The sequence below is a fragment of the Bos grunniens genome, chromosome 17, assembly GCF_055505025.1.
Source record: "Bos grunniens cultivar Pamir isolate PY7600 chromosome 17, Bosgru_T2T1.0, whole genome shotgun sequence".
Classification (NCBI taxonomy): Eukaryota; Metazoa; Chordata; class Mammalia; order Artiodactyla; family Bovidae; genus Bos; species Bos grunniens.
Window position 1 is genome coordinate 17,625,330 of NC_141181.1, and position 20,816 is coordinate 17,646,145.

Here is a 20,816-nt window from a genome sequence, read left to right on the forward strand (position 1 = left end):
GGTTAGGTGCCAGAAATACACAGTTTAAAACCCAGATTCCATCTTTTAGCAGCTCACAGTCTCTTGGCAGAGGGTAGAGGGGCTCATATACATACAAGCTCGTAAAATATGCTATGAAAAATGTAAGCTTCGAGTTTTCAGGAAGGAGAAAGGAAACCTTAATCAGTATGGGAAGGTCAAGGAAGGTTTCCTGGAGAAAGTGATGCTTGGGTGGGTTCTTAAAGAATAAACAGGAATTAGCCAGGTAAGAAAGGGTGAGTGGTATTATTCCAGGCAAAGAGCAGTGCGAGCAAAGTCCAGAGGCATGAAATAGACAACATGTCCATAGGACATTAAGTGTTTCCTACTGAGCTGAAGCCATGTGGCAGGAAATGACACTGAAGAGATAGGCAGAGCCAGGAAGAGGGAGACTTTAAATGCCACATTAAGTGTTTTGAACTTCATCCAGCAGGGGATGCAAGGCATCGATCGGTCTTTGCAGGGAGAGGGAGTGATATGGTCAGTGTGGAGGAGAGATTTGAAGGGATAAGAACTGAAATAGGAAGAACAGTTGGGCAGTTGATGCTGTGGTTTATGTGGGAGATAATGGGGCCTAATCAGGGAAGTGGTGATAGGGGTAGAGAAGGCCAGATTGATTTGAAAAACATTTTCAAGGTCAAGTCAACAGGAATAAGCAATTTGATTGGGTTGTGAGAAATAAGAATGGGACAATGGCATGTGAATTTCTCGCTTAAGGAACCAGGTGGATGACGGGACCATTCATTAAAATTATGAATCAGGAGTGGGAACAGATTAGGGGATGCCCATGGGATAAGATGAGATCATTTAACTGGGACATAGCTAGGTATTTAGCAAGCAGTTGGATTATGAATCAGAAGCTCAAAAGAGAGATAAATCATGAAGATTTGAGAAGTCTGAAAATAGATTCTTCTGCAGTCACTTCTGTTCTGAAGATGTGTTTTGTTTGGACTTCCATGATATTGTTTTTAAAATCAGGATTAGGTGGAAAACATGGAAGAATCAGGAAGTTGCCCATCCCCCCCAAAACAGAATCTGTATTTTGGGTGTCTCTTGAAAATTCTGCTTTTTTTGCATTTCTGTTCTTTCATGACAATAGTCAGCTAGAAGCAGGAAGAAGCGGGGCTCTCTGAGGAGGCCACGTGCTCTGCAGAAGCCTCTGTCCTCACCTGGCTGGGCCCCTGGCTCAGGGCTCAGCATTGTTTGCTATCTCATCATCACTATCGCTGTTGCCTTTCTTACAGTAGAGTTAAGAGAAAAGTAAACTTTTCTTGTTCTCTTATCCTAGTTAAATGTAGAAAATTAAATCTAGTCCAAGAGGACTGTGTTTCAAGAAAAAGGTGTTGAGAAATGAATAATGTTCCCATATATTTGATGTGCAAACAATGCATATCCTTGTTGAAAGAATTAAACTTGAGATATCACTGTGAAATAAACCATGTTAATATTACTGTCTGCTGTATTTAAAATATGTGTAATGACAAAATTTGTTTGTATCTCCTTTAATTTCTTTCATCACTGTTTTGTAAATTTCAGGGTATAAGTCTTTAATATTGTTAAAATGTCCATACCACCCAAAGCAATCTACATACTCAATGCAGTTTTTATCAAAATCTCAAAGGCATTTTTTACAGAAGTAGAAAAAACGATTCTAAAATTAATATGAGACCACAAAAGACCCCAAATAGCCCCAAAAATCTTGAGAGAAAAAAAAGAACAAAGCTAGAAGTATCACACTTCCTGATTTCAGTGTAATAAAATATATATTACAAAGGCATAGAAATTAAAATAGTAAAAAAAAAAAAAAAAAACTTATGGTACTGACATAAAGACATACACACCACCCTATAGAATACAGAGTCCAGAAATACATCCATACGTGTAGGTCAACTAATCTTCAACAGGGTGCCAAGAACATGCAATGGGGAAAGAATAATCTCTTTAATAACTAGTGTTAGGAAAACTGTTCACACACAGAAAAGTGAAGACCTTTATCTTACGCCATACACAAAAGTCAACTCAAAGTGGATTAAAGACTTAAATGTAAGACCAAAAGCTATAAAACTCCTAAAAGAAACTGTAGAGGAAAAGCTTTGTGACACTGGTCTTGGCAATAATTTCACAGATATGACACCAAAAGCAGAGGTGACGATGCACAAATAGACAAGGAAGACTACATCAATGAAAACACTCCTTCACAAGAAAGGAAACAATCACTGGAATATAAAAGAAACCCGCAGAATGGGGTGAAATATTTGCAAATGGTATAACTGGTCATTTAAAAGGCTAATTTATACTAAAATATGTAAGGAGCTCCTCAATTACAAAAACATTGATAACCCAGTTAAAAATGGGCAAAAGACTTCGACAGACATTTCCTTAGAGAAGACATAAACATGGCCAACAGGTAAGTGAGAAGATGCTCAATATGACTAATCATCAGTGAAATGCAAATCAAAATCATAATGAGATCTTACCCAACACCTGTTATGATGGCAATCAAAATAAAAAGCCCCCAAAGACTACAAGTGTTGGTAAGAATATGGAGAAAGTAAAACACTTTACACTACTGAAGCGAATGTAACATGATGCAGCCACTATGGAAAACAGTATTGAGATTCCTCAGAAACTTAAAAAATGGAACTACCGTATGATTGGTAATCCCACTTCTGGATATTTACTCAAAATAATTGAAGTCAGGATCTTGAAGAGATATTAGCACTCTCATATTCACTGCTGTACTAGTCACAATAGCTTAGATGTGGAAACAACCCAAACATCAATCAACAGATGACTGGATAAACAAAAATGTGATATATGTATACAATGGAATATTATTCAGCCTTAAAAAAGAAAGAAGTCCTGCAATATGTCACAGTTGGATCAACCCTGTGGACGTTATACTAGGTAAAATAAGCCAGCCACAGAAGGACAAATGCTGTATGATTCCACTCATATGAGGTATCTAAAATAGACTCAGAAGCACAAAACAGAATGATGACTGCAGGGGCTGGGGCGAGAGGAAAGAGGCAATTGCTCGTCAACAGGTATAACATTTCAGGAATGTAAGACTATTCTAGAGATTTCATGAATAGCATTGTGTCTGTGGTTAATGCTACTGTATTGTTAACTTAAAAATGTGTTAGGGAGGACTTCTCTGATGGTCCAGTGATTAAGAATCCACCTGCAGGGGACACAGGTTCAATCCCTAGTCTGGGAATGATCCTACATGCTGCAGGGCAGCTAAGCCCAAGAGCTGCAACTACTGAAGCCCGGGCACCTACAGCCTGTGCTCTGCAACTAGAGAAATCGCCAGAGTGAGAAGCCTACAGCCGGAGAGTAGCCCCTGCTCACTGCAACTAGAGAAAGCCCACGCACAGCAAAGAAGACCCAGCGCGGCCAAAAATAAATAAACAATTTCCTAAAGGAGTATTTTAAAAACCTGTTAAGGAAGTAGATCTCATGTTAAATCTTCTTACCACGTTAAAAGTAAGAAGTTTAAAAACAAAAAGATACATAATGGGAAAACCTAATAAACTGAAATAAGTATAGAAATTTCAATAGTTTGTTTAGGAAACTGCGTGAAATAAACAATGACAGGCCATTGCCTCTTTCCTACAGATACACTGCTTGGCCGTAAAGGAGTTTATTTTACAAGCTCTGTTTTAGGGTCACTGGTATATAGCATGGACAGTAAGAATGGAATAAGAGAGAGAGGAAAAGCAGGCCAAGAGCGGAATCTTGGGGAAAGACTTAAATAGTACCACTTAGACCAGAGATTCCCAAACTACCTTGGTTCACCATGCCCTTCATTTTAAGTAATTTTTTCAGGGCTCCAAGGCCAAGAGAGATACCAAACAGTTCCAGAAATTAAGTATTCACGTCCAAATACCTTAATAAGTGTTTATGTCCTTAAAACTTAGTAATCATTAAAAAAAAAAAAATACTGCATCTAAGCTGAAAAACATTTCAGTTTCTTTAAAATTTCATTCTTCAGTAACAACTTACCTAATGGGATGTGTGGGCCTTCTGGGCACTTCACAACTTTGCCAGCCTGCTCAAACTGACACCCTTATTACCTGTTCTACATGGATTTTTACACAGAACTTGCTTTTTATCACACCAACAGCAGGAAAGCCAGCATGGAAAGAGATGTTATTGAAAGAAATGCAGTTCAGTCTAATGTGAAATTGTGAACAAGCTGCATTTGTTTCATAATAATTTGTCTTCCTGTTTTTATTTATCAAGCACCAAGAACCTCTTATTAACAATAGTGAACCAGTATCCACACATCAAATTGATACACTTATCTCCAAAAGCCAGAGAACATGGGGTTTCAGTTCTTTCCTGCCACAAGTACAGGAGCAACTTCCATTTTCCATGTTGGAATGTTGAAACAGCAGAATTAGAGCTAGTGCCTCAAGTCCACTGCTGGTTCCCACGCTGGACCACCCCTGAAGGCCCCTGATGCCCTGAGATTCTGTGACATCTACAACCAGGAATGAGGAGGCTTTGAGTCAGATCCAGGAGCCCTCAAAGCCCTCCCTCCACTGCCACCTCTCACACTAACAAGGGTATCCTGCTTACTCCGTCCCGGTTTATCAGTTTATTCTAAGTCTATGCCCCTGGCCTCAGACTCGGTTAGCAAGCAACTTCGATGGAGACCCTCTCCATTGGCAGCCGTGAATTGGACACCTGAGTTCAAATCCCCGCCCTCGTCTCTTTCAGTCCAGCCGGGAAGTGTGAGGGTGGCAGGGGCTGAGACACAGGCGGCAGAGTTGAGGCTGTGCCCTAGGCTGGATGAAAGACCTCGGTTTCACAAAGACTCCTTCTCCACCTTGCTGACCATCGCTTTCAGGCCCAGCCCATGTTACAGGCGAGAAAGAATCCTCTCCCGGGATGGGGGGCGAATTCGGAGCAAGCCAGCAGTCTGAAGGAGCTGCACCCGCCCATGGCATATAGGACTCCCCAAGCGCATGCCCAGCGCTCATCGTGCCTTCTAGAAGCTAAGGAGCAAGTGTCCCTGGTCTTTGTTCCCTTCACTGCCTTCTCCAGCCCTGTCATTTTTCTAAAACGCCCTGATGGGAACATGTGAAGGCCAGCGGTATCCCTCTTCTTCGACAAACCCCAGACCTTGTTGTACCTTTCCTCCCGTCGTAAAGGCCGAAAATGCTCCTCTTTGATTTTTCAAAGCCCTCAGCATGTTTATGTGGTGCCAGGAGGGGAAGCTGGCTGGCAGTTCGTGCTAATTGTCTGGCCGCACTTTAGAAAGAGGCTTTTTGAATCTGAGCATTTAGGGAGAAAGTGGAGAAGCGTGGCTGTATGAAAGAGCAATTGATGTTAAATATTCATGCTCTGCTCTCGGTTAATCAAAATCAGTAACCCCCATTGCTTAGCTGAGTCTTGCTGGCTTCTATTAATAACTATGATTTTGCTGAGGGAACTTGGATACAAAACAGTGCCACTAATACACATGCACACACACAATGCGTGGGGGCTTAGAGGTGTGAAGTCTTTCCAGTTAACATTGTGCAAGGCGCAGGAGATGCGGGTTCAACCCTGGATGTGGAAGACCCCTGGAGGAGGAAATAGCAACCCACTCCAGCAATTCTTGCCTGTAAAATTCATGGACAGAGGAACCTGGCCAGTTACAGTTCATGGGGTCACAAAGAGTCAGACAGGACTGAGCGACTGAGCACGCACTCCCAAGTCAGACAGTGCCTGTTTTCTCACCAGTGTTGAATGAGCTGTAGTTATCCCTTCCATCAGCATATTAGAAACACCACTCCCTTCTTTTTCCTTCTTTCATGTGGAATTCAGCAAAGTTTGTCCTTGCTTAAAAACCAGACATGTTCTGTGACAGATTTTAAAGCAAATTGCAGAGTATCCTAATTCATTTACCAGAAATGATGAAATTTCACAGAACAGAGAAGAAATGGACTATAATTGAACAAATTCAGGTAATAATATCATAGGTTGCTTTAGTAACAACTTTAAGATCATGTTTCCTGAGCCTCCAGGAAATAAACATTTTATATTTTTATTTGTTGATTGATTTTTAAAGTACATGTAATTCAACCACAGGAGCTTTTAAAATAATCACTGAATTTTAAAGGAAAAAGAAAAATAGCTCTTAAACATTTTTTTTGTTTTATATTTGTAGCTGTATTTTTTCTACAATGACTATGTTTTACCATCATAATAAAAACAATAACAATTATTGTTTTACAAAGCTGCTAAGCATTTGCTGAATTTTATGTTTCGGAAGTCATCAGTTTCTTCCTTACCTGTGTCATCTGCAAGAGAAATGTTGGTGAAGGCACGGTCCTCCTCTTCCTCTTCCTCTTTGCTGGGCCCATCCATCTTGCTCACTTTCAGGCCTGTTAGTGACAAGTATGAGGGCAGAGGACAATGGCTGTTCCCTTATGTGATCACCCTGGTTAAATCATTAATACACAAGCGTCCACGCAGGTGCTATCTGATACTTGTAAGAGCCACCCTCTTCCTGTTTGCCACCTAAGGAGTTCTTACTGAGTATTGCAGACCTAACCGGAAATGATGAGAGGTTAGGTCTGCAGGTTAAAGAGTTACAACCCTTTACTTGAAGCTGTTGAACTGGCACTCCTGCTGTACTCTGGCTGGGTGCCAAATCCAGTGTCAGCTTCCTTAGACTGAATTGCCTGAGAACATTGCCCCAGAAGCCCTGCAGTGAGGTTGGGGAGGGGGAAGTGTATTTTATGTGATCAATACATCTTATAGACGCCTACATAAACTTCTTAGGGATTTGGGTCAGTGATCTATTAGCATGACTTGGTTCAGTTCAGTTCAGTCGCTCAGTCGTGTCTGACTCTTTGCGACCCCATGAATTGCAGCACGTCAGGCCTCCCTGTCCATCACCAGCTCCCGCAGTTCACTCAGACTCACGTCCATCGAGTCAGTGATGCCATCCAGCCATCTCATCCTCTGTCGTCCCCTTCTCCTCCTGCCCCCAATCCCTCCCAGCATCGGAGTCTTTTCCAATGAGTCAACTCCTCGCATGAGGTGGCCAAAGTACTGGAGTTTCAGCTTTAGCATCATTCCTTCCAAAGAAATCCCAGGGCTGATCTCCTTCAGAATGGACTGGTTGGATCTCCTTGCAGTCCAAGGGACTCTCAAGAGTCTTCTCCAACACCACAGTTCAAAAGCATCAATTCTTCGGCGCTCAGCCTTCTTCACAGTCCAACTCTCACATCCATACATGACCACTGGAAAAACCATAGCCTTGACTAGATGGACCTTAGTTGGCAAAGTAATGTCTCTGCTTTTGAATATGCTATCTAGGTTGGTCATAACTTTCCTTCCAAGGAGTAAGCGTCTTTTAATTTCATGGCTGCAGTCACCATCTGCAGTGATTTTGGAGACCAAAAAAATAAAGTCTGACAGTGTTTCCACTGTTTCCCCATCTATTTCCCATGAAGTGATGGGACCAGATGCCATGATCTTCGTTTTCTGAATGTTGAGCTTTAAGCCAACTTTTTCACTCTCCTCTTTCACTTTCATCAAGAGGCTTTTTAGTTCCTCTTCACTTTCTGCAATAAGGGTGGTGTCATCTGCATATCTGAAGTTATTGATATTTCTCCTGTCAATCTTGAGTCCAGCATGTGCTTCTTCCAGCCCAGCGATTCTCATGATGTATTCTGCATATAAGTTAAATAAGCAGGGTGACAATATACAGCTTGACGTACTCCTTTTCCTATTTGGAACCAGTCTGTTGTTCCATGTCCAGTTCTAACTGTTGCTTCCTGACCTGCATACAAATTTCTCAAGAGGCAGATCAGGTGGTCTGGTATTCACAGAGTCTCAATTTCCTGTCCTTTACCAGGATGTCTTATGTAAGGATTAAACATAAATAAAAAGCATTTGATACGTGTCAACTATAATAATGACCCTAAACGATATGTGAGGGACTAAGATTCTATACATATTAAGCCCATCAATGCCCTTTCATATTACTGTATATGTACCTCACTCCATGAAAACTTGTTAAAATGTCAGGATCTCCTTTCTCTATTTCTGGAAAGGCCAGCCCTGAAGCCTAGGGCCCTTTGCTAGAGGAGGAAGCCTTTTTTAATAGCTACTTTTCTTTGTCTCTTAATCCCCGTTCATATACGTTGGAGAAGGAAATGGCAATCCACTCCAGCACTCTTGCCTGGAAAATCCCATGGACAGAGGAGCCTGATAGGCTACACAGTCCATGGGGTCGCAAAGAGTTGGACATGACTGAGCGACTTCACTTCAGAATTTTACATCATCACTGTTTGAGGGGTGGAAATCAGACAAACTGATGAAGAATTTCAAGCAGATATTAAAACTGAATTACTGCAGGCCACATTTTGCCCTAAGTGCTTTGATACATGGGATTTTTTTTTTAATTCATCTGAGTTCATTGTTGCTTTATCAGGCAAAATGGATGTAAGCTGTTGGAAATCCTGAATACTAAAAGTTAAATTCACTAGAATAGAATTCCCCCTAATTTTCCAATTCTATCCTACACATATTTGTGATTGCCTATTTGATACACCTGGGGGACTTTGGAAGGCTTAAAGTAAGAAATAATTATTGCTGTTAATAAGCTTAGTAAAAAGCTCGAAAGCAAGAGTCCTTGAGGTTTAGAGAAGGTAAAGATCTTGAAAGGCTTAGAGAAGATGACATTTGAGATGCATGACTGGTGACAAGTGTCATCCAAAAGGCAAAAAATGGCCAGATGGTGAGTGCTTTCTTGGTGAAGGGGCATGGGCAAAGGCTCAGAAATGCAGAAGCACAAGGCACATTTGGAAACCAAGAGTGGAAGATACAAGCAGCTAAGAGGTAGGAGATCAAACCAGTCAGTCCTAAAGGAAATCAACCCTGAATATTCATTACAAGAACTGTTGCTAGGCTCCGATACTTTGGCCACCTGATGTGAAGAGCCGATTCACTGGAAAAGACCCTGATGCTGGGAAAGATTGAAGGCGAAAGGAGAAGGGGGACACAGAGGCTGAGATAGTTAGAAAGCATCACCGACTCAATGAACATGAATTTGAGCAAATTCTGGAAGATAGTGGAGGACAGAGGAGCCTGGTGTGCTACAGCCCATGGGGTTGTAAAGAGTCAGACACGACTTAAGTGACTGAACAACCACAAGAGATAGGAGATTAAAAAAAAAAAAGATAGGAGATAAGACTGCAGCATATAGGTTAAGTTCAAAGCTAAGAGAGCTTGAATGCCAAACTGTGTTAGTCCAAGTCCTCTAAGAATCTGACACTAAGGTGAGATTTAAAGGGAAGGAAACAGGAAAGGCTGCAAGAGCCATCAGACCATGATGCAGAACTGACCCAGAGTGAAGACAAAGCAGAATAGGAAGTCTAGCTTGTCCTTCAGAGCAAGGAAATTTCAACAAGGTTGTCAAAGAGTACTTGAGCCAAAGTTGACCATAAGAGGAGTCCTTTGCCTCCCAGGAATGACCTCCCTTAGCATTTCTACAGGCACTTAGTTACTGGCTAGGAGCAGCTGATGGGAAGTGAGACCTTATGCAAATACGGTGTTGGATTTCAGAGCACAGCAGCTGGAGCCCTTCCTCAGTTACAGCAAAGTTGAAGGTCTACAAGGCATATGCTAATGGCCACAATATAAGCTGCTTTTTCAAGCAACTGTATACATAATCATGGAAGCATAGAAATACCTCTTTTGCCTGATCCATCCTCTGTCAGTCCTAGAAATAGTAGCACACACTGAAGTAGTTACTATGTGCTAGGCAACAATCCCATGAAGTAGGCACTAATATTATTTGTGCCTATTTTAAAGGTGAGCGAGCTGAGGCATGAAGAGATTAAGTAAAATAATAAGCAACTAAGTAAGGCTAGGATTGTAATCCAGGCCCTCTGGATCCAGGGTCTGTGCTCTTAATCACTATTATCCTTATTCCTGGCAAAGAATTTAGAAATCAAAAGATGTGTTTGGTTTAACTTGTGTATTTGGGTTTTATAACTCGTAGCCAATTATACTTTTTGTTAGGATTAGCTTAGGCACTTGTTTTTGTTGTGGTTATTGTTTTTGTTTTCTTGTTTTTGCCTTCTTTCTGATTACTTTCAGTGACATTTCTCATGAAGTGTCTATCTTCGTGGACAGAGGAGTGACAGAGATAAAAATTCAAGTCTGTCAGCTTTGCTACCATTCCCATAGTCTTTGGGCAAAGTTATGATGGGAAAGATATTCACCGTTAACTAGGGTGGAGAAGTATCTGTGGCAGATATTTACTCCTATGTTTTCTTCTACTAATTTTATTGTTTTAGCTCTTAAGTTTAGGTTGTTGATCCATTTTGAGTTAATTTTTGTACATAGAGTGAGGTAGGGATGCAGCTTCATTCTTTTGCACTTGGATATCCAGTTGCCCCAACACTATTTGTTGAAGAGAATATTCTTTTCTTTATTGAATGGGCTTGATATCCTTGTCAAAAATCAATTGGCCATAATGTTTGGGTTTAATTTCTGGGATCTCAGTTTGATTCCATTGGTACTTATGCCAGTACCACACTGTTTTAATTACTGTAGCTTTGTGATAAGTCTTGAAATCAGGAAGTATGAGTACTATACCTTTTTCTTCTTTAAATAATGTTTTGACTATTTGGGTTCCTTGCAGTTCCATATGAATTTGAAGATTGTATGAATTTGGCAATGAATTCTTAGATTTGACACAAAAATTATGAGCAACAAAAAATAAGTTGGATCTCATAAAAAGTGAAAATATTTATCTAATTAAAAACATTATCAAAACTGAAAAAGCAACCTATAGAATGGAAGAAAATATTTGCAAATTGCATAGCTGATAAAGATTTAATGTCCAGAGTATATAAAGAACTGTTAACAACTCAACCAAAGAGACAAACAACCCAGTTTTTAAAATGGGCAAAGAGCATGAACAGACATTTCTCCAAAAAGATATACAGATGGTCAATAAGCACATGAGAAGATATTCAGTATTAAAAAATAATTAGAAAAAGCAAATCAAAACCACAGTGAGATATCACTTCATACCCCCTAGTATTCAGTTCAGTTCAGTCGCTCAGTCATGTCCGACTCCTCGCGACTCCATGAATCGCAGCACGCCAAGCCCCCCTGTCCATCACCAACTCCCGGAGTTCACCCAAACTCACGTCCATCGAGTCAGTGATGCCATCCAGCCATCTCATCCTCTGTCGTCCCCTTCTCCTCCTGCCCTCAATCCCTCCCAGCATCAGAGTCTTTTCCAATGAGTCAACTCTTCTCATGAGGTGGCCAAAGTACTGGAGTTTCAGCTTCAGCATCATTCCCTCCAAAGAAATCCCAGGGCTGATCTCCTTCAGAATAGCATTAATAAAAACAACAACAAAAATGGAAAGTAAGTATTGGCAAGGATATGAAGGGATAAGTATCTTTGTACATTGCTGGTGGGAAATGTACAATAATGCAGTCACCACGGTAAACATTTTGGCAGTTCCTCCAAAAGCTGAACATAGAGCTGCCATATGACCCAGCAATTCCTCTCCTAGGTATTTACCTATGAGAAATTAAAGCATTTATCCACACAGAAATTTGTATTATAAATATTCATAGCAGCATCCCAAATGCCCATCAATGGATGAATGGAAAAATAGATTGTGATATATGAATACAATGGGATTTTGTTCAATAATAAACAGAAACAAAGTTCTGACACACGATACAACATAGATGGACCTTGAAAACATTATGTTAAGTAAAAGAAGCTAAACAGAAAAAGTCACGTATTATATGATCATTTTTATATGGTATAACCACAATAGGCAAGTTTACAGAGGTGTAAAACGGCATAAAGGAAGGAGGGAATGTGGAGTGATTACCCAACGTGTGTGGGATATTATTCTGGTTGATTAAAAAGTTTGAAACTAGAGAGGGGTGGTGGCTGATCACATTGGGAATGCACTAAATGTCCCTGATTTGTATTCTTTATTATGCTTCATTGCTTGTCATGTCAATTTCACCTCATTTTTTAAAAAAAGATTAAGAAAATCCAATCAGGAAAAAAAAAAGTCTATGGTTTGCCTGTCTCTCCATAATTGGACTTCCCTAAAGGTTCTAAGTTGGCCACCTGATGTGAAGAGCTGACTCATTTGAGAAGACCCTGATGCTGGGAAGGATTGAGGGCAGGAGAAGGGGATGACAGAGGATGAGATGGTTGGATGGCATCACCGACTCGATGGACATGGGTTTGGGTGAACTCTGGGAGTTGGTGATGGACAGGGAGGCCTGGCGTACTGCGATTCATGGGATCGCAAAGAGTCGGACAAGACTGAGCGACTGAACTGAACTGAACTGAAGGTTCAGATGGTAAAGAATCTGCCTGCAATGTGGGAGACCTGGGTTTGATCCCTGGGTTGGGAAGATCCCCTGGAGCAGGGCATGGCAACTCACTCCAGTATTCTTGCCTAGACAGAGGAGTCTGGGGGCTACAATCCATGGTGTCACAGAGTCAAACATGACTGAGCAACTAACACTTTCTCTCCATAATAAAAAAGAATGAATTGAATTATTTCCTTAAATCATAACATACTCTACAATTTCAAATTCAACATAAGGCTAGTCTACCACATATCATAGAATTAATAAAGCTAGGATGGACCTTGTATCCTCTCTACCATGTCTCATACCATTAATAAGGCTAGGAAGGAGGTTAAGGTAAGGATGTAGAACTTTATTAAAATACAAATCTTCCCTAAAACAGGATTCAAAAGCATGAACATTAGGGTCAAAATAGTTATATAACAAATCATTTTCACTCATTTTAAATGGGGGTGTGTGGGATATAATTATGTGTGTATGAGTAGGTATGTGCATATCTGCACGTTAATGGGTGTTGGGATAACAGAGCTGAAGAAAATCTAAACTTAAAAGAATTAGTAAACTAACCAGGATTTTCACACTCTTTGTTATTATCTCAAGATTAAACATCAATAATGAAGCACATTGGAAGCTAGTGTTTGTTGTGGGCTTTCTCAGAGCTTTTTCTAAGCAATGACTCAGGACACATCTCTAAGGGCTCTGAGTACCAATTATGACATCTGGAGTATATGTAATCAGAAGATTCCTGGAGAGAAACTGGCATCTCCGAAGGAGGTGCTAAGCATTCCTCTGCTGTATTAAAGGTTTTCTTTCTTTAGGAGTGATTTCACAAGACTATTTGGATATTTTTGACAAATTAGTGCAAATTGGATTAATTCAACCCAGTAGCTACAAAGGGGGCTAATGTGATGGCAGAACTTTATTCTCAGGGTATGTAGCTAATAATAATAGATTTATTTGTTGAAAATGCTTATCACTATGCTTATCACTATTCTAAGTGTTTACCTGTAACCAGCCTCATTATTGCTTACAACAACCCTATCAGAAAATGGACACACTTGGACAAGATAGTTTGCCCAAGACTCACAACCAAGAAGTGGCAGAGCAAATTCATATCAAGGTAATAAAGGTCTAAAACCCACATTCCAACCACCCTGGTGCATGACCTCTATAATCACAGGTATTAAAATACACAATCTGATTAATATTGGATTTGTATTTCTATGCATTGATTTTAAAGATAAAAATCAAATACTAAAATATGTAAGAAAGGAAATAGGAAATTTTAAATTTATACTCTTCTCTAGGCAAGAAGACAAAGTGGTTTGAGGAAGCTTTACAAATAGCTGAGGAAAGAAGAGGAGCAAAAGGCAAGGGAGAAAAGGAAAGATATGCCCAACTGAATGCAAAGTTTCAGAGAAGAGCAAGCAGAGAAGAAAACCTTCTTAAGTGAACAATGCAAAGAAATAGAAGAAAACAATAGAATGGGAAAGTCTAGAGATCTCTTCCAGAATATTGGAGATCTCAAGAGAAAATTTTATGCAAGGATGGGCACAATAAAGGACAGAAATGGTAAGGCGCTACCAGAAGCAGAAGAGATTAAGAAGAGGTGGTAAGAATACACCGAACCAAACAAGAAAAGTCTTAATGACCTAGATAACCATGATGATGTGGTTACTCACCTAGAACCGGAAATCCTAGAATGTGAAGTCAAGTGGGCCTTAGGAAGCATTACTACAAACAAAGCTAGTAGAGGTGATGACATTCCAGCTGAGCTATTTAAATCCTTTTTTAAAAAATGATGCTGTTACAGTGCTGCACTCAATATGTCAGCAAATTTGGAAAACACAGCAGTGGCCACGGGAATGGAAAAGGTCAGTTTTCATTCCAATCACAAAGGCAATGCCAAATAATATTCAAATTATCATACAATTGTGCTCATTTCACATGCTAACAAGGATATGCTCAAAATCCTTCAAGCTAGGCTTCAGTAGTACATGAACTGAGAACTTCCAGAGGTACAAGCTGAATTTCAAAGAGGCAGACGAACCAGAGATCAAATTGCCAACATTCGTTGGATCATGATGAAACCAAGTGAGTCCAGGAAAAACATCTACTTCAGATTCATTGTCTATGCTAAAGACTTTGACTGTGTGGACCACAACAAACTGTGGAAAATTCTTTAAGAGATGGGAATACCAGACCACCTTACCTGTCTTCTGAGAAACCTGTATGTGGGTCAGGAAGCAGCAGTTGGAACTGGACATGAAACAATTGACTGGTTCCAAATTGAGAAAGAAGTACATCAAGGCTGTATATTGGCACCTTGCTTATTTAACTTATATGCAGAATATATCATGTGAAATACTGTACTGGATGAATTACAAGCTGGAATCAAGATTGTCAAGAGAAATATCAGTAACTTCAGATATGCAGATGATCCTACCCTTATGGCAGAAAGTGAAGAGGAACTAAAGAGCCTCTTGATGAAAGTGAAAGAGGCGAGTGAAAAATCTGGCTTGAAATTCAACATTCAAAAAAGTAAGATCATGGAGGCAGTCCTAAGATGACAGAGGAATAGGACAGAGAGACCACTTTCTCCCCCACAAATTCATCGAAAGAACATTTGAACACCGAGCAAATTCCACAAAACAACTTCTGAATGCTGGCAGAGGACATCAGGCACCCAGAAAGGCAGCCCATTGTCTTCAAAAGGAGGTAGGACAAAATATAAAAGATAAAAAGAGAGACAAAAGAGGTAGGGACGAGATCTGTCCCAGGAAGGGAGTCTTTAAAAAGAGAGAAGTTTTCAAATGCCAGGAAACACTGTCTCTGGTGGGTCTGTGGTGAGCCTTGGAATCTCAGAGGGCAAAATAACCAGGAGGAAAAATAAATAAATAATTAAAACCCACAGATTACGGGCCTAACAGCAACTCCCAGCGGAGCAGCAGCCCAGATGCTCCCATCCCCCACTAGCAAGCGGGGGGCTGGACAAGGAGGCGGGGGCTGGACAGGGAGGTGTGGGCTGCATTGCTTAGGGTAAGGACTGGGCCTGAATGCCCTGAGGGCAATCTGAGGGAACTAGCTTGAGATAGCAACCCAGACTGTGGGATAGCTATCCTGTGAAAAGCCCTAACCTAAGACACTGCCAGCCCACTCACAGAACAAGGGACTGAGCAGAGCTAGCTGGCTGAGGACTGGCCCATCCCCCACCAGACAGGCAGGCGAGGGCAGCCAGTGGAAGGGGGCATTCGTGGCCCCAGAGAGGCATCCTATACCAAACTGCAAGCAGACTTTGTTGCTAACCAAGACTTCTTGGGATTCTGGATGGTTGACATCTGCCAGGAGGGTCGCAGCCAGAGATCAGCTCCCCAGAAGAGACACACGGCACACCTGAGACGGCTCGCCCGTTGTACACCCAGAAAACTGAGCGGCTGGGATGAGGGAGGCGATAAGTCACAGCCTTCAACTGGAGACGACTGTACTCACCAAGCACCTGGTCACCTGAGCTGCTCAGATCTGGGATGGGCACAAAATGCAGGCCCAACCAAGTCTGCACCTTTGTGGAGTACTCGAGAACCTGAACCTGAGTGGTTTAGACCTGGGGAGTGCATGCAACCCAGGGCCAGCATCAGACAATTCCCGGCAGAGCAAACTAGAGTCTGAGCAGTGTAGACTGGGAAAGCACACATGCCGTGAGTGGGGGCAAACCCAGTGTGGCTGAATCACTGTGAGCACACGCTAGTGATATTTGTCTGCAGTGTTCCTCCCTCCCCACAACACGACTGAACAAATGAGCCTAAAAAAAGTGACTACCACCGCCTGCCTTGTGTCAGGGAGGAAATTAGACACTGAAGAGACCAGTAAACAGAGGGAACAAACAGAACAAACAGCAAACAGAAGAAGCTAAAATAAACAGAGGGAACCGCTTTGGAAGTGACAGGTGCAATAGATTAAAACCCTGTAGTTAGCACCGACTACATAGGAAGGGGCCTATAGACCTTGAGAAGTACAAGCTGGACCAAGGAACTGTCTGAAAATGAACTGACCCCACACTGTCCGCAACAGCTCCAGAGAAAGTCCTAGATATATTTTTACTATTATCATTTTTTCATTAAAAATTTTTTTTTTCATTTTAAGTCCCCTATTACTCCTTTAATTTTCATTTTTATAACCTACTGTTACCTTGCAAAAAAAAAAAAAGACCCTATTTCAAAGCAAACTTTAATATATATATTTTATAATTTTTGTGACTTTAAAAAAATATATTATATTTTTGAGAATCTAACCTCTACTCTAGATTTTTAATCTTTGCTTTTTGGTATTTGTTATCAACTTTGTACCTTTAAGAACCCAATCTTCAGTACCCATTTTTACTTGGGAGCAAGATCACTGGCCTGATTGCTCTCTCCCCCTTTTGACTCTCCTTTTTCTCCACCAAGTTGCCTCTATCTCCCCCCTCCCCCTTTGCTTCTCTACCCAACTCTGTGAATCTCTTTGTGTGTTCCGGGTTGTGGAGAACACTAGGGAACTGATTACTGGCTGGATCTGTCTCTCTCCTTTTGATTCCCCCTTTTATCCTCCTGGCCACCTCTGTCTCCTTCCTCCCTCTTCTCTTCTCTGTGTACCTCTGTGAACATCTCTGAGGGTTCCAGACTGTGGAGAGCACATAGGGAAGTGATTACTGGCTAGCTTGCTCTCTACCCTTTTGATTCCCCCTCTTCTCCTCCTGGTCACCTCTAGCTCCCTCCTCCCTCTTCTCTTCTCGATGTAACTCTGTGTACCTCTCTGGGTGTCCCTCACTGTGGAGAAACTTTTCATCATTAACCTAGATGTTTTATCATCCATGCTGTATAGATGGAGAAGCCTTGAGGCTACTGTAAGAATAAGACTGAAAACCAGAGACAGGAGGCTTAAGTCCAAATCCTGAGAACTCCTGAATCCAGGGGACATTAATCGATAGGAGCTCATCAAACGCCTCCATACCTACACTGAAACCAAGCACCACCCAAGGGCCAACAAGTTCCAGAGCAAGACATACCATGCAAATTCTCCAGCAATACAGGAACATAGCCCTGAACTTAAATATACAGGCTGCCCAAAGTCACACCAAACCCACTGACATCTCAAAACTCATTGCTGGACACTTCATTGCACTCCAGAGAGAAGAAATCCAGCTCCACCTACCAGAACACCGACACAAGCTTCCCTAACCAGGAAACCTTGACAAACCACCTGTCCAACCCCACCCACAGCAAGGAACCTCCACAATAAAGAGGAACCACAAACTGCCAGAATACAGAAAGGCCACCCCAAACACAGCAATATAAACAAGATGAAAAGGCAGAGAAATACCCAGCAGGTAAAGGAACAGGATAAATGCCCACCAAACCAAACAAAAGAGGAAGAGATAGGGAATCTGCCTGATAAAGAATTTTGAATAATGATAGTGAAAATGATCCAAAACCTTGAAAACAATTGGAGTTACAGATAAATAGCCTGGAGACAAGGATTGAGAAGATGCAAGAAAGGTTTAACAAGGACTTAGAAGAAACAAAAAAGAGTGAATATATAATGAATAATGCAATAAATGAGATAAAAAACACTCTGGAGGGAACCAACAGTAGAATAATAGAGGCAGAAGATAGGATAAGTGAGGTAGAAGATAGAATGGAAGAAATAAATGAAACAGAGAGGAAAAAAGAAAAAAGAATGAAAAGAAATGAGGACAACCTCAGAGACCTCTGGGACAATGTTAAATGCCCCAACATTTGAATCATAGGAGTCCCAGAAGAAGAAGACAAAAAGAAAGGCCATGAGAAAATACTTGAGGAGATAATAGTTGAAAACTTCCCTAAAATGGGGAAGGAAATAATCAGCCAAGTGCAAGAAACCCAGAAAGTCCCAAACAGGATAAACCCAAGGCGAAACACCCCAAGACACATATTAATCAAATTAACAAAGATCAAACACAAAGAACAAATATTAAAAGCAGCAAGGGGAAAACAACAAATAACACACAAGGGGATTCCCATAAGGATAACAGCTGATCTTTCAATAGAAACTCTTCAGGCCAGGAGGGAATGGCAGAGCATACTTAAAATGATGAAAGAAAATAACCTACAGCCCAGATTACTGTACCCAGCAAGGATCTCATTCAAATATGAAGGAGAAATCAAAAACTTTACAGACAAGCAAAAGCTGAGAGAATTCAGCATCACCAAACCAGCTCTCCAACAAATGCTAAAGGATCTTCTGTAGATAGGAAACACAGAAAGGGTGTATAAACTCGAACCCAAAACAATAAAGTAAATGGTAATGGGATCATACTTATCAATAATTACATTAAATGTATATGGGTTGAATGCCCCAACCAAAAGACAAAGACTGGCTGAATGGATACAAAAACAAGACCCCTATATATGTTGTCTACAAGAGACCCACCTCAAAACAAGGGACACATATAGACTGAAAGTGAAGGGCTGGAAAAAGATATTCCATGCAAACAGAGACCAAAAGAAAGCAGGAGTAGCAGTACTCATATCAGATAAAATAGACTTTAAAACAAAGGCTGTGAAAAGAGACAAAGAAGGACACTACATAATGATCAAAGGATCAATCCAAGAAGAAGATATAATTATAAATATATATACACCCAACATAGGAGCACTGCAATATATAAGACAAATGCTAACAAGTATGAAAGGGGAAGTTAACAATAACACAATAATAGAGGGAGACTTTAATACCCCACTCACACTTATGGATAGATCAACTAAACAAAATTAACAAGGAAACACAAACTTTAAATGACACAATAGACCAGTTAAACCTAATTGATATCTATAGGAAATTTCACCCCAAAACAATGAATTTCACCTTTTTATGAAGTACACACGGGCCTTCTCCAGGATAGATCACATCCTGGCCATAAATCTAGCCTTGGTAAATTCAAAAAATTTGAAATTCCAAGCATCTTTTCTGACCACAGTGCAGTAAGATTAAATGTCAATTACAGAAGAAAAAACTATTAAAAATTCCAACATATGGAGGCTGAACAACATGCTGCTGAATAACCAACAAATCACAGAAGAAATCAAAAAAGAAATTAAACTATGAATATAAATGCATATGTATGTGCATAGAAAATGAAAACACGACAACCCAAAACCTATGGGACATTGTAAAAGCAGTGCTAAGGGGAAGGTTCATAGCAATACAGGCATACCTCAAGAAACAAGAAAAAAGTCAAATAAATAACCTAACTCTACACCTAAAGCAACTAGAAAAGGAAGAAATGAAGAACCCCAGGGTTAGTAGAAGGAAAGAAATCTTAAAAGTTAAGGCAGAAATAAATGCAAAAAAACCCACAAAAGAGACCATAGCAAAAATCAACAAAGCCAAAAGCTGGTTCTTTGAGAAGATAAATAAAATTGACAAACCATTAGCCAGACTCACCAAGAAACAAAGGGGAAAAAGTCAAATCAACAAAATTAGAAATGAAAATGGAGAGATCACAACAGACAACACAGAGATACAAAGGATCATAAGAGACTATTATCAGCAACTATATGCAAATAAAATGGACAACGTGGAAGAAATGGACAAATTCTTAGAAAAGTACAATTTTCCAAAACTGAACCAGGAAGAAATAGAAAATCTTAACAGACCCATCACAAGCACAGAAATTGAAACTGTAATCAGAAATCTTCCAGCAAACAAAAGCCCAGGTCCAGACGGCTTCACAGCTGAATTCTACCAAAAATTTAGAGAAGAGATAACACCTATCCTACTCAAACTGTTCCAGAAAATTGCAGAGGAAGGTAAACTTCCAAACTTATTCTATGAGGCCACCATCACCCTAATACCAAAACCTGACAAAGATGCCACAAAAAAAGAAAACTACAGGCCAATATCACTGATGAACATAGATGCAAAAATCCTTAACAAAATTCTAGCAATCAGAATCCAACAACACATTTAAAAGCTCATGCATCATGACCAAGTGGGCTTTATCCCAGGGATGCAAGGATTCGTCAATATCCACAAATCAATCAATGTAATACACCACAGTAACAAATTGAAAAATGAAAACCATATGATTATCTCAATAGATGCAGAGAAAGCCTTTGACAAAATTCAACATCCATTTATGATTTAAAAAAAAAAAAACCCTCCGGAAAGCAGGAATAGAAGGAACATACCTCAACATAATAAAATCTATATATGACAAACCCACAGCAAACATTATCCTCAATGGTGAAAAATTGAAAGCATTTCCCCTAAAGTCAGGAACAAGACAAGGGTGACCACTCTCACCACTACTATTAAACATAGTTTTGGAAGTTTTGGCCACAGCAATCAGAGCAGAAAAAGAAATAAAAGTAATCTAGATTGGAAAAGAAGAAGTAAAACTCTCACTG

The 20,816-nt window shown here is 40.4% G+C and overlaps 1 protein-coding gene and 1 long non-coding RNA gene across 5 annotated transcripts in view; one reads left to right on the plus strand and one right to left on the minus strand.

Moving 5' to 3' along the window:
* The window catches only part of SCOC (short coiled-coil protein), an 87,047-nt gene extending 80,533 nt beyond the window's left edge, over positions 1–6,514 (minus strand). For 2 of the 4 annotated variants that reach the window (XM_086346621.1, XM_086346620.1), the window contains exon 1: positions 6,306–6,514. In XM_086346621.1, coding sequence (XP_086202747.1) covers positions 6,306–6,381 — 76 coding nt within the window. In that variant the 5' untranslated portion in view covers positions 6,382–6,514. The remainder of the gene's footprint in view (positions 1–6,305) is intronic. The other 2 variants (XM_086346627.1, XM_086346626.1) reach the window with 2 other exon arrangements.
* Positions 1–15,139, plus strand: part of LOC147355074 (uncharacterized) — a 36,411-nt gene extending 21,272 nt beyond the window's left edge. The window contains exon 3 of the long non-coding RNA XR_015144189.1: positions 13,701–15,139. This is a non-coding gene — a long non-coding RNA (uncharacterized LOC147355074). The remainder of the gene's footprint in view (positions 1–13,700) is intronic.
* Positions 15,140–20,816: the final 5,677 nt, after the last annotated feature.